This window comes from Pristiophorus japonicus, chromosome 1 (genome assembly GCF_044704955.1).
Source record: "Pristiophorus japonicus isolate sPriJap1 chromosome 1, sPriJap1.hap1, whole genome shotgun sequence".
In the NCBI taxonomy this organism is placed as follows: Eukaryota; Metazoa; Chordata; class Chondrichthyes; family Pristiophoridae; genus Pristiophorus; species Pristiophorus japonicus.
Window position 1 is genome coordinate 522,114,382 of NC_091977.1, and position 13,991 is coordinate 522,128,372.

The window sequence follows — 13,991 nt, forward strand, 5'->3', positions numbered from 1 at the left end:
ATCCAGCGCAGGCGGCAGAAAGAGCGTGCAGCAAACCAGTCCCACCCACCCTTTCCCTCAATGACTATCTGTTCCACCTGTGACAGGGACTGTGGTTCTCGTATTGGACTGTTCAGCCACCTAAGGACACATTTTAAGAGTGGAAGCAAGTATTCCTCGATTCCAAGGGACTGCCTATGAGGGCATCGAAATTATACTAGCCATGGCATATACTGACCAGTTAGCCCCTGCACCGACAATTGCCATTTTGATTAAAAGACGAGATTGGTAAACCCATAGTTTGCTCAATTTAGGAGATGTACTGGAGTACAAGAAGGGAGACATGAATATAATCTACATCTTACTTAAATGTTCAATGAAAAGTTAGAACACTTTACAGTATTTCCATTTTACGTTTAACCCTTTCTGCAACAAAGATTTATTTTAAATTAATTCACGTTTTGTGGGTGTTGTTGGCAAGGGCAGCATTCATTACCCACCCCTAGTTTCCCTTGATAAGGTGGTGGTGAGCCGCCTTCTTAAACCGCTGCACTCCATGTGGTGAAGATAGGAGAGTTCCAGGATTTTGTCCCAGCGACGATGAAGGAACGAAGATACACGTCCAAGTCAGGAGGGTGTGTAACTAAGAGGGGAACTTGGAGGTGGTGGTGTTCCCAAGTGCCTGCTTCCCTTACAATCCAGAGAGCATCAACTTAGATTTGTTTGCAACGTCAGTTTTATTTTCTGATTTAACCGATACCAATTTGTACTTCCATAGTATTATGAAAAAAATGAACGCGTAGTACATTAAATCCAATCATTTTTTTTTAAATATTTTTTAAAAAGCTATTTTTTTCTTCCCTCCCTGCTTTCTTGGGTGTCTTCACAATATCCCCAGTTGAAGGGGTAGGCAGGTGGGTAACCTTTCTGCTCGCGGCCCTATGTCAATATTGCTCTAAAACCAACTGTTGTAAACTGCATCTCAGGAGCCTACAGGGTAACTGTCTGACTATGTAGACAAATGCCTGTCTGTCCACTATTCTACAGCTTAAATCATTGACACTATGTAAAGAAATGCAGGTGCAAACCTGTGGCCCAGCACTGCAATACGCCACTCCAATAACAGTTTCGAAATCATTTGGTCGATCACAAAAGTTAAAAAGTTATAACTTAGAGCACACAGATGCACTTCAGAATTCAAAGCCGCAAAAAAAAATTTAAATATCTAATTTTTTTTTTAAAAGCATGTTGTATTCTCACTTGTGTTTTACGGGGTAAACAGACAAAGAATGTCAATTACAAAAATGCTTTTGGAGGCTTGAAAAAAAGAGACTCATTTGATATTCGCAGTATTTCAAGATGTCTCACCTTTTGGAGGTCGTGAGCAGATCCGTCCATATGCACCGAGCACATTTGCCAGCAGACTGTTGCGATCCAAACCCACACAATTGTGCGCACAATCCGAGAACTGCAAGAACAATAAATCACACAAATCCCTTCAACCAGACACTGCAACAACAGAAAGATCACAAGAATGCCATCGCTGCAAATTTTAAATTCTCATCCTGATGCTCAAACCCCATTGTGGCCTCCCTCTCGCTATCCCTTTCCTACGTATCATAGTGATTACACTTCAAAAAGTACCTCATTGGCTATAAAGCACTTTGGCATATCCTGAGGATATGAAAGAAGTTATATAATTGCAAGTTTGTTCTTTCTTTAACTCCACCAGCTGTACATTCTGCATTCTTCTAATTCTGGCCTCTTGTTCATCCTGATTTTCATCGCTTCATCATTGGTGGCCGCCTAGGTCCTGGAATCCTTTCCCAAAACCTCTCCACCTCTCTCCTCCTTTAAGACCCTTCTTAAAATCTACTTCTTTGACCAAGCTTTTTGTCATCTGCCCTCATATCTCCTTATGTGGCTCAGTGTCAAATTTTGTCTGATAACGCTCCTGTGAAGCGCCTTGGGATGTTTTACTACGTTAAAAGCGCTGTATAGATACAAGCTGTTGTTCTTGTTGTCATCATGTCTCCAAGGGATATGGGGATAGTGCGAGACGGTGGAGTTGTTATGATCAGCCATGATCTTACTGAATGGCGGAGCAGGTTCTAAGGGCCGAATAGCCTACTCCTGCTCCTATTTCTTATGTATCACCTTGCTCACAGATTCAAGAATTACTCTCAAACTTACACAGCAACTGTTTAATGTATAATAACCAATCTAGTGCCTCAGTGGTACACACAGACAGTAATTACCACTTAAAAAACAACAGGTTAAAAATCAAACTCCTCCCGAATGCTTCATACTACATGGAGATGGTCCAATGAAAGTTGTACCATCCAACTGTAGTTTGTAATAAATATTATTCAAGTATGCACTCAATGAGAAATTCCAAGTGACTCTGTAGTGAAGAAAAGCTAGACATTTACTCTTCATATTCAGCATATGTCACCAGTTTGGCAAAATATACCTAGTAAGTGACCACTGCAGTTGGTCACGGGAGTCATGTTCTCAGGGCCCAGCTGTAACAATACCAAACAAAACCAAATGGGAGCTTTATACCTCATTGGATTTCCCAACATCCTAAAAGTGCCCAACTTCATATAAAGCCAATCTTAAATATCCAGTAGAGTGAGCGGTGAGTGATACAAGGAAGTGATCAGAGTTGGCCTTGTCTGTGATTGAGATGAAGGGAATAGAAAGGCCATGTGAGATGGCATGGCTGAAGGTGCAGCCGGAGATATGGAGAGTTTACATGGGGTGGGGGAAAAGGTCAAGGGAGGACAGTGAACTCGGAGGAGAGAGGGTAAGGCGAGTTGAGATGGAGGTTAAAATCACCAAGGATGAGATGTCGCTCGGTGCAGAGACTGAGGGAGGAAAGAGTGTGCTTCGTGCCTGGATGGCTGAAAGCATGCCCACCAATGGTGGAGTGAAGGGAGTGTTAGTTCATCGCCTGTTGCTAGGCAACCCATTCTTCCACTGCTATCTGTCCAGAGCAAGATATTTGATTCTGATCAGATTATCATTTTACATTATGTCCAGCAGATCTTTTTTTCCATAGTTAATTATATTTGCAAGTCTGCAATAGACTCGCCTTGTCTCTGACTATGTAGGTGCAGCTTTTAAGTTGCAGAAGCCTGGGATCAGGGTCTCTGCTTTTGCTGCCAAAATTAGAGACATTTCACACCTTGAAACAAAGGAATTGAGTCAAAAGGAAAATAAACATAGAAACATGGAAAATAGGTGTAGGAGTAGGCCATTCGGTCCTTCGAGCCTGCACCACCATTCAATTTGATCATGGCTGATCATGCAACTTCAGTACTCCGTTCCTGCTTTCTCTCCATACCCCTTGATACCTCTAGCCGTATCTAACTCCATTTTGAATATATCTATAAGATTATTCCTGGGAAGGTTAGAGTCACAAGACATTCTATGGCCACAGTTTAACATATTTCAAGGTAAAATGGTGCACTTACTGCATAGCTCTGTTTACACTTAATCATTGACAAACCATCAGCTGAACATTCATCGGGTAAAACTTGCTGCCCTTCCAACCCCAATTCCCCTGGAAATAGCTCTCCCCCCAAATCACTTACAACAGCACTAAATGCCCGACGGTCTAGCCTTTAACCTTCCATTCGCCACAATACCTCTGCAGCTACCGATCTGCTCAATCACATCCACACCGCCACCTTTTATGCCTTTGTCCCCAGTAAATCCCTTACTCTCTCTCACCTTGATCATTCTCCTTGATATGGCCTCCATCTTTGCTTCCTTAAGTTCAAAAGACACAGATTTGAATGTTTATGGCGCACAACTGGTTTAGCCATTCATTGCCAGATCTGGCAGGGCCACATCAAGTACCATTGATCCCTGCTCTCCTCTGCCAAAACTGCTCAATGCGCCAGGATCATCTTGGAATCCAAAGATAAGCTCTGGCTACATTTCTCCACTTGGTTGAACAATCCGCTGCCTCTGCCACATCCCTCCCTTACCCACCAAGTCAAACTTCTCCCAAGGAACCCTCCTGTCCTAGTCCAGAACTCACAGCTTTCTCTAGTTTCTCTCCTGTCTCCCTACATGCTCGCCCAAGCTCATCTTGTCCGTAAGACCGATCTCTTGCTCTCTCTATTCCCACTAAACTGCTGACCACCCAACTTCCCTTCCTGGCCCCCATGCTAGCTGATATGGTAAACGGCTCCCCGTCCTCAGATACTTTCAAATCTGCTGTCATCACTCTCCCCTCTCAAAAATAAACACCCTTGCCCCCTCTGTCCTTGCAAATGCCCGCCCCATCTCCTACCTCCCTTTTCTCTCCCAAGTCCTAGAACACATTGTCACCTCCCAAATCTGTGCCCATCTTTTCTGCAACTCCATTTTGAATCTCTGCAATCACGTTCCTGCCCCGCCACAGCAGTGAAATGGCCCTAATCAGTCACAAATTATATCCTATGAGACTGTGATCGAGGTGCATTATACCTCATCCTTCTCGACCTGTCTGTAGCCTTTGACATGGTTAACCACACCATCCTCCCCCAAAGCCTCTCCTCTGTGTTCCAGCCGAGTGGAATTGCGCTTGTCTGGATTCACTTTTACCTATCCATGCGCAGTCAGAGAATCTCCTGCACTGGCTTCGCTTCTTTACACTGCACTGTTACCTCTAGAATCCCCCCAATGATCTATCCTTGGCCCCTTCCTATTTCTCAACTACATACTGCCCCTCAGCGACAACATTCCAAAACACGTCACGTTCCACCTGTACACCGACAACCCCCAGCTCTACCTCACCACCATCTCTCTTGACCCCTCCATTGCCTCTGTGTTGTCAGACTGCTTGTCCAACCAGTCTTGCATGAGCTGAAATGTCCTTCAATTAAACATTTTTTTTTATTGGGAAGACTAAAGCCATTGTGTTCAGCCCTTGCCACAAACTCCGTTCCCTAGCCACTGTCTCAGGCTCAACCAGACTGATCACAGCTTTATTTGACTTCAACCCCAGCTTCCCGACCTCATATCCTCTCCATAACAAAGACCGCCTACTTCCACCTCCGTAATATTGCCCGTCTTCACTCCTCCTCAGCCCATCTGCCGAAGGAAACTCTTACCCATGCTTTTAGCTCGAGACTCAACAACTGCAACTGTCTCCTGTTCAGCTTGCCACCTTCCACCCTCCATCAGCTTAAGCTTATCCAAAAACACTTCTGCCTGCATCTACACTAATGTCTGCTCACCCATCACCCTCGAGCTTTATCACCTTGTCCTGCCACCTTCATCAAGATCGTCCTTGTATAAAAAGAAACATACCCTCACACCACTGCAAATGGAACTGGAATGACACATTATTCTGCCAGGACTCACTACAAAGTTAACTGAAGTTGAGTTGAGTTTTCGGAAGTGGATGGTACAGGAGTGGGGTGACGAGGGGAGAGGGCAAAGGCTATTATGATGTGTGACCCTGCACAACATACCAACGTCAGGATACAAGTGGAAAAGGCCTAAAGTCCGCCAGCATCCCGCGGACAATGCAAATTACATTCAAAGACAGGGACCTGAACAGGAGCAGCCCTAGAGAGGCCGAGGTGGTTGCGGGTGTGAAGACGCCAGCCCCGGGCAGTGCCCGGGTGACCCTGGTTAAAGTCCTCCCCCTGCTCGCTTACCCGTCTCCAGGCTCGGTTGCCGCGCTGAGGGCCGAAACTCCTGTACAGTCCCCGACAGCACCCGGCCAGCAGCAGGTAACGGTGCGCCATGCTGTCCTCCCTTTGGTCTGCCCCGCTTCCCTCGTTCCCTTCGAACGGTCAGTCGTCAGATCCACGTTTTGAAATGTTGAGGCAGCGAGGACATTGAGGAAATCTCAGGCCGCCGCTCCGCCTCCTCCTGCCACTCACTCATCCCGTCGTCAAGTGCCTGACCAGCCGGCGCCTGACGTCATGACGTCGCCCTCCTGGCACTCGCTCGTCCAGACGTCATGACGTCGTTCTCCTGGCATTCACAAGACGTCATGACGTCGCCCTCCTGGCACTCACTCAGCTCCTCGTCTGACGTCATGACGTGTCCTCTTCCCCTGCCACCGCCGTGTCGGTTGCGTCATCCTCCTGACACAGTTGCGTCACTGACTTCAACAAACTCCCGACAAACTGCCTGCACTCCTCCGGCTTAGTTTGCCATGTGCTTGATTTTATTCTGCCTGTGCCGTTGTTGCTGTTACTTCCCCTCGTTCTGCCTCCTTGCCTTTTTCTCCTTTCTTTTCGTGGTCATTTACCTGCTCGATTCCTACGATCTGATAGACTTTCCGCCTTCCGTCGACGATCAGTGACCCCTGCTGCCAACCTCGGCCTGGACTATTAGCAGCACTAGGATTTCTCATCGCTAAAGGTGAGACAAACGTAGAAAATAGGTGCAGGAGTAGGCCATTCGGCCCTTCGAGCCTGCACCACCATTCAATAAGATCTTGGCTGATCATTCACCTCAGTACCCCTTTCCTGTTTTCTCTCCATACCCTTGGTCCCTTTAGCCGTAAGGGCCATATCTAACTCCCTCTTGAATATATCCAATGAACTGGCATCAACAACTCTCTATGGTAGAGAATTCCACAGGTTCACAATTCTCTAAGTGAGGAAGTTTCTCCTCGTCTCGGTCCTAAATGGCCTACCCCTTATCCTTAGACTGTGACCCCTGGTTCTGGACTTCCCCAACATCGGGAACATTCTTCCTGCATCTAACCGGTCCAATCCCGTCAGAATTTATATGTTTCTATAAGATCCTCTCTCATTCTTCTAAATTCCAGTGAATATAAGCCTAGTCGATCCAGTCTTTCACATTCTCACCACTCTTTGGGTAAAGATGTTTCTTCTGAATATCCTATTGGATTTCTTGGTGACTATCTGATATTGATGGCCTCTAGTTATGCTTTTTCCCGTAAGTGGAAACATTCTCTTTGTATCCACTCTATCAAAACCTTGCATAATTTTAAAGACCTCTATTAGGTCACCCCTCAGCCTTTTTTCAAGAGAAAAGAGACTCAGCCTGTTCATCCTTTTCTGATATGTATACCCTCGCAATTCTGGTATCATTCTTGTAAATTTTCTCTGAACCCTCTCCAGTGCCTCTATATCCTTTTAATATTATGCCGACCAGAACTATACACAGTACTCGGAAGTGCGGTCGAACCAAGGTTCAGTACGGGTTTAGCACAACTTCCCTACTTTTCAATTCTATACCTCTAGAAATAAACCCTAGTACTTGGTTTACTTTTTTTATGGCCTTGCTAACCTGTGTCACAATCTTTAGCGATTTGGGTATGTGTACTCAGAGATCCCTTTGTTCCTCTATCCCACCTAGACTCTCACCCTCCACGTGACCTCCCTGTTCTTCCTACCAAAATGTAACACCTCATATTTATCTGTGTTGAACTTCATTTGTCAATTATATGCCCATTCTGCAAGTTTATTAATGTCCTCCTGTAATTTGTTGCAGTCCTCCTCAGTATTGACTAACCCCCCCATGTGATGTCATATGCAAATTTAGAAATTGTGTTTTTGATTCCAAAGTCTAAATCGTTAATATGTGGAGGAGGAGAATATATTTAAGGTGGGGATAGCCAGATTTTTGAATGGTAAGGGAGTCAAGGGTTATGGGGAGCGGGCAGGACTTGAGGCCAAAATCAGATCAGCCATGACCTTATTGAATGGCGGAGCGGGCTTGAGGGGCCAAATTGCCTATTTCTGCTCCTATTTCTTATGTTCTTATGTAAAGCTCTCAATCACTCTCGGCAGTCTCCAGACTGTGCTGGGGAATCAAAGTTTTTATACAGGATCAGGAGATTCTTTGCTTGAAAACGTTTAATAATAGTTTCATCGGCGTTTAAAGTGTGTAAACAGCAAGGATTTGAGCGAAGGCTCCAACTGCTTCCCCTACCTTAACTCGCAACAAATGTGTCCACCGCATCTGCGGATACATACTGTGCGTATTGCGTCATGACGCAAAAAATATCCTCGCCCCTCCCACCGGGAGGGTCATCCCCCTGAGCACAGTTACGTCATTGGAAACTCCCCCCTCAACAAAGTCAACTTGACCCAAAACCAAGCCTGGACCCTTGCGATGGGCTTTCTCGCTACTTTGCTTTACCGGATCTGCTGCTACTTTACTGCCTGTGTAATTTTATTATTTTTCATAATATTTCTGATGTTTCTTTTTATTGTTGACTTCGAAGCCTACTTGCCCGACTACCAATTTTTTTAGTGGCCACTGCCAATGCGTGCTGGTCAACCTGGCAACCTCACGCCGAGATGTTAAGGAGTGAGATGTAAGGTGAGGTAGATTGCAAACGCAGCTTACATTTAAGTAAATGTAGTTTTTATTTTGAGATCCCAATGTAGAATGTTACAGTTTATAAATTAAATTGACTTTCACTCCTAGTATGTGAGATTCGTAAGGACCGGCTAGTAGATTGTAATCTCAATGTAGCAAGAGGTTGTAAGAATAACAGTGCATTGCAAGATATTTAATCAGCAGAGTAAGCTATTTAATCAGCAGAGTAAGATATTTAATCAGCATAGTCATTAAGAAAGCTGGCATCGGGTTATTTCGCAACAAGCAATTTCAGGAGTTCCAAATAATAAATTCAACTCTTTAATGGAAGGCCCTGCAACAGAGGTTGAATTATAGCATATTGAACATAGGCCAAACAATGACTACAACACGATTTTTTAAATCATAGAAATTTACGATACAGAAGGAGGCCATTCGGCCCATCGTGTCGGTGCCGGCCCCAAAAGAGCTATCCAGCCTAATCCCTCTTTCCAGCTCTAGGTCTGTAGCCCTATAGGTTACGGCACTTCAAGTGCACATCCAAGTATTTTTAAATGTGATGAGGGTTCCTGCCTCTACCACCCTTTAAGGCAGTGAGTTCCAGACCCCCTCCACCCTCTGGGTGAAAAAATTCTCCTCAACTCCCCTCTAATCCTTCTACCAATTACTTTAAATCGATGCCCCCTGGTTATTGACCTCTCCACTAAGGGAAATAGGTCCTTCCTATCTACTCGATCTAGGCCCTTCATAATTTTATACACCTCAATCATTGAAAACAGATAGTAAAAGCTTTTACCGATATATAAAATGGAAAAGAGTGACTAAAGTAACTTTTGGTCCCTTAGAAGGTGAGAAGGGGGATTTAATAATGGGAAATGTGGAAATGGCTGAGACCTTAAACAATTATTTTGCTTCGATCTTCACAGTGGAAGACACAAAAGCCATGCCAAAAATTGCTGGTCACGGGAATGTGGGAAGGGAGGACCTTGAGACAATCACTATCACTAGGGCGGGTATTGCTGGACAGGCTAATGGGACTCAAGGTAGATAAGTCCCCAAGGTAGATGAAATGCATTCCAGGGTATTAAAAGAGATGGCAGAAGTTATAATCTACCAAAATTCTCTGGACTCTGGGGAGGTACCAGCGGATTGGAAAGCAGTTAATGTAAACATAGAAACATAGAAACATAGAAAATAGGTGCAGGAGTAGGCCATTCGGCCCTTCTAGCCTGCACCGCCATTCAATGAGTTCATGGCTGAACATTCAACTTCAGTACCCCATTCCTGCTTTCTCGCCATACCCCTTGATCCCCCTAGTAGTAAGGACCTCATCTAACTCCTTTTTGAATATATTTAGTGAATTGGCCTCAACAACTTTCTGTGGTAGAGAATTCCACAGGTTCACCACTCTCTGGCTGAAGAAGTTCCTCCGCATCTCGGTCCTAAATGGCTTACCCCTTATCCTTAGACTGTGACCTCTGGTTCTGGACTTCCCCAACATTGGGAACATTCTTCCTGCATCTAACCTGTCTAACCCCGTCAGAATTTTAAATGTTTCTATGAGGTCCCCTCTCATTCTTCTGAACTCCAGTGAATACAAGCCCAGTTGATCCAGTCTTTCTTGATAGGTCAGTCCCGCCATCCCGGGAATCAGTCTGGTGAACCTTCGCTGCACTCCCTCAATAGCAAGAATGTCCTTCCTCAGGTTAGGAGACCAAAACTGTACACAATACTCCAGGTGTGGCCTCACCAATGCCCTGTACAACTGTAGCAACACCTCCCTGCCCCTGTACTCAAATCCCCTTGCTATGAAGGCCAACATGCCATTTGCTTTCTTAACCGCCTGCTGCACCTGCATGCCAACCTTCAATGACTGATGTACCATGACACCCAGGTCTCTTTGCACCTCCCCTTTTCCTAATCTGTCACCATTCAGATAATAGTCTGTCTCTCTGTTTTTACCACCAAAGTGGATAACCTCACATTTATCCACATTATACTTCATCTGCCATGCATTTGCCCACTCACCTAACCTATCCAAGTCGCTCTGCAGCCTCACAGCATCCTCCTCGCAGCTCACACTGCCACCCAACTTAGTGTCATCCGCAAATTTGGAGATACTACATTTAATCCCCTCATCTAAATCATTAATGTACAGTGTAAACAGCTGGGGCTCCAGCACAGAACCTTGCGGTACCCCACTAGTCACTGCCTGCCATTCTGAAAAGTACCCATTTACTCCTACTCTTTGCTTCCTGTCTGACAACCAGTTCTCAATCCATGTCAGTACACTACCCCCAATCCCATGTGCTCTAACTTTGCACATCAATCTCTTGTGTGGGACCTTGTCGAACGCCTTCTGAAAGTCCAAATATACCACATCAACTGGTTCTCCCTTATCCACTCTACTGGAAACATCCTCAAAAAATTCCAGAAGATTTGTCAAGCATGATTTCCCTTTCACAAATCCATGCTGACTTGGACCTATCATGTCACCTCTTTCCAAATGCACTGCTATGACATCCTTAATAATTGATTCCATCATTTTACCCACTACCGATGTCAGGCTGACCGGTCTGTAATTCCCTGTTTTCTCTCTCCCTCCTTTTTTAAAAAGTGGGGTTACATTGGCTACCCTCCACTCCATAGGAACTGATCCAGAGTCAATGGAATGTTGGAAAATGACTGTCAACGCATCCACTATTTCCAAGGCCACCTCCTTAAGTACTCTGGGATGCAGTCCATCAGGCCCTGGGGATTTATCGGCCTTCAATCCCATCAATTTCCCCAACACAATTTCCCGGCTAATAAGGATTTCCCTCAGTTCCTCCTCCTTACTAGACCCCCCGACCCCTTTTATAACCGGAAGGTTGTTCATGTCCTCCTTCGTGAATACCGAACCAAAGTACTTGTTCAATTGGTCCGCCATTTCTTTGTTCCCCGTTATGACTTCCCCTGATTCTGACTGCAGGGGACCTACGTTTGTCTTTTAAAAAAGGGGGCAGACAAAAGGCATGTAACTATAGGCCGGTTAGTTTAACATCTGTAGTGGGGAAAATGCTTGAAGCTATCATTAAGGAAGAAATAGTGGGACATCTAGATAGGAACAGTGCAATCAAGCAGACGCAACATGGATTCATGAAAGGGAAATCATGTTTAACTAGTTTACTGGAATTCTTTGAGGATATAACGAGCATGGTGGATAGAGGTTTACCGATGGATGTGGTGTATTTAGATTTCCAAAAGGCATTCGATAAGGTGCCACACAAAAGGTTACTGCAGAAGATAAAGGTATGCGGAGTCAGAGGAAATGTGTTAGCATGGATAGAGAATTGGCTGGCTAACAGAAAGCAGAGAGTCGGGATAAATGGGTCCTTTTCGGGTTGGAAATCGGTGGTTAGTGGTGTGCCACAGGGATCGGTGCCACAGAGAATACATAGATGACCTGGAAGAGGGGACAGAGTGTAGTGTAACAAAATTTGCAGATGACACAAAGATTAGTGGGAAAGCGGGTTGTGTAGAGGACAAAGAGAGGCTGCAAAGAGATTTAGATAGGTTAAGCGAATGGATTAAGGTTTGGCAGATGGAATACAATGTCGGAAAATGTGAGGTCATCCACCTTGGAAAAAAAAACAGTAAAAGGGAATATTATTTGAATGGGGAGAAATTACAACATGCTGTGGTGCAGACGTACCTGAGGGTCCTTGTGCATGAAACTCTTTTTGGAGTTTATCTGAAAACATAGAACATTAATCCATGCCACCCGACCTGGATGACACACCAGACATTTACAAGGCCCTTTTTTTCCTTTTTTGTATTTTTTTTTGTGTTTTTCTTTTTTTTTGGGGCACTAAAATCACTTTTTTTTCTCTCTAGTGCCCCCTATAAAAGGGGAGGGGGACACTAAAAGCACCGGCAATTAAAACAAATTAAACTTTAAAACATAAAATCAAATTAAAATTTGGTTGCCGGGCGTGATGATGCACTCCAGTCCCTCCGGTGCCCACCTCTCGCGGAAGGCCGCGAGCGTACCGGTGGACACCGCGTGCTCCATCTCCAAGGACACCCTGGACCGGATGTAAGAGCGGAAGAGAGGCAGGCAGTCAGGTGGAACGACCCCCTCGACCGCCCGCTGCCTGGACCGGCTGATGGCACCCTTGGCCGTGCCCAGGAGCAGTTCCTTGTGCATGAAACTCTTTTGAGTTTACCTGCAAAACATAAAAACATTAAACGGTGCCACCCGATCTGGGTGACACTCCAGACATTTACAAGGCCCTTTTTTTTTCCCCCCCCCCTTTTTTTTTTGTTTTTCTTTTTTTTTTTTGTTTTTTTTTGGGCACTAAAATCACAATTTTCCCCAGTGCCCCCTATAAAAGGGAAGGGGGACACTAAAATCACCGGCAATTAAGACAAATTAAACTTAAAAAACGTAAAATCAAATTAAAATTTGGTTGCCGGGCGTGATGATGCACTCCAGTCCCTCCGGTGCCCACCTCTCGCGGAAGGCCGCGAGCGTACCGGTGGACACCGCGTGCTCCATCTCCAAGGACACCCTGGACCGGATGTAAGAGCGGAAGAGAGGCAGGCAGTCAGGTGGAACGACCCCCTCGACCGCCCGCTGCCTGGACCGGCTGATGGCACCCTTGGCCGTGCCCAGGAGCAGTTCCTTGTGCATGAAACTCTTTTGAGTTTACCTGCGAAAACATAAAACATTAAACGGTGCCACCCGACCTGGGTGACACTCCAGACATTTACAAGGCCCTTTTTTTTTTGTGTTTTTTCTTTTTTTTTTTTTGTTTTTTTTTTTGGGCACTAAAATCACAATTTTTCCCCAGTGCCCCCTATAAAAGGGAAGGGGACACTAAAAGCACCGGCAATTAAAACAAATTAACTTTAAAACGTAAAATCAAATTAAAATTTGGTTGCCGGGCGTGATGATGCACTCCAGTCCCTCCGGTGCCCACCTCTCGCGGAAGGCCGCGAGCGTACCGGTGGACACCGCGTGCTCCATCTCCAAGGACACCCTGGACCGGATGTAAGAGCGGAAGAGAGGCAGGCAGTCAGGTGGAACGACCCCCTCGACCGCCCGCTGCCTGGACCGGCTGATGGCACCCTTGGCCGTGCCCAGGAGCAGTTCCTTGTGCATGAAACTCTTTTAGAGTCTACCTGCAAAACATAAACATTAAACTGTGCCACCCGACCTGGGTGACACACCAGACATTTACAAGGCCCTTTTTTCCTTTTTTTTGGTTTTTTTTTGTGTTTTTTGTTTTTTTTTTTTGTTTTTTTTTTGGGCACTAAAATCACAATTTCTCCGGTGCCCCCTATAAAAGGGAAGGGGACACTAAAAGCACCGGCAATTAAAACAAATTAAACTTTAAAACGTAAAATCAAATTAAAATTTGGTTGCCGGGCGTGATGATGCACTCCAGTCCCTCCGGTGCCCACCTCTCGCGGAAGGCCGCGAGCGTACCGGTGGACACCGCGTGCTCCATCTCCAAGGACACCCTGGACCGGATGTAAGAGCGGAAGAGAGGCAGGCAGTCAGGTTGAACGACCCCCTCGACCGCCCGCTGCCTGGACCGGCTGATGGCACCCTTGGCTGTGCCCAGGAGCAGTTCCTTGTGCATGAATCCCAAAAAGTTAGTTTGCAGGTGCAGCAGGTAATCAGGAAGGCGAATGGAATGTTGGCCTTCATTGCG

At 45.6% G+C, this 13,991-nt stretch overlaps 2 protein-coding genes across 3 annotated transcripts in view; one reads left to right on the forward strand and one right to left on the reverse strand.

The window, feature by feature from the left end:
* The window catches only part of LOC139277624 (mitochondrial inner membrane m-AAA protease component AFG3L2-like), an 80,470-nt gene extending 74,580 nt beyond the window's left edge, over window positions 1–5,890 (reverse strand). Inside the window, 2 exon segments of the mRNA XM_070896343.1 lie at window positions 1,348–1,447; window positions 5,640–5,890. Coding sequence (XP_070752444.1) covers window positions 1,348–1,447; window positions 5,640–5,729 — 190 coding nt within the window. The 5' untranslated portion in view covers window positions 5,730–5,890.
* A 188-nt stretch (window positions 5,891–6,078) lies between these two features.
* prelid3a (PRELI domain containing 3A) overlaps window positions 6,079–13,991 on the forward strand; it is a 52,425-nt gene continuing 44,512 nt past the window's right edge. Inside the window, exon 1 of one of the 2 annotated variants that reach the window (XM_070896410.1) lies at window positions 6,079–6,354. The gene's annotated coding sequence lies outside the window, so the exon portion shown is untranslated. Of the gene's footprint in view, window positions 6,355–8,234; window positions 8,290–13,991 lie in introns of those variants that run through there. The other variant, XM_070896415.1, reaches the window with a different exon arrangement.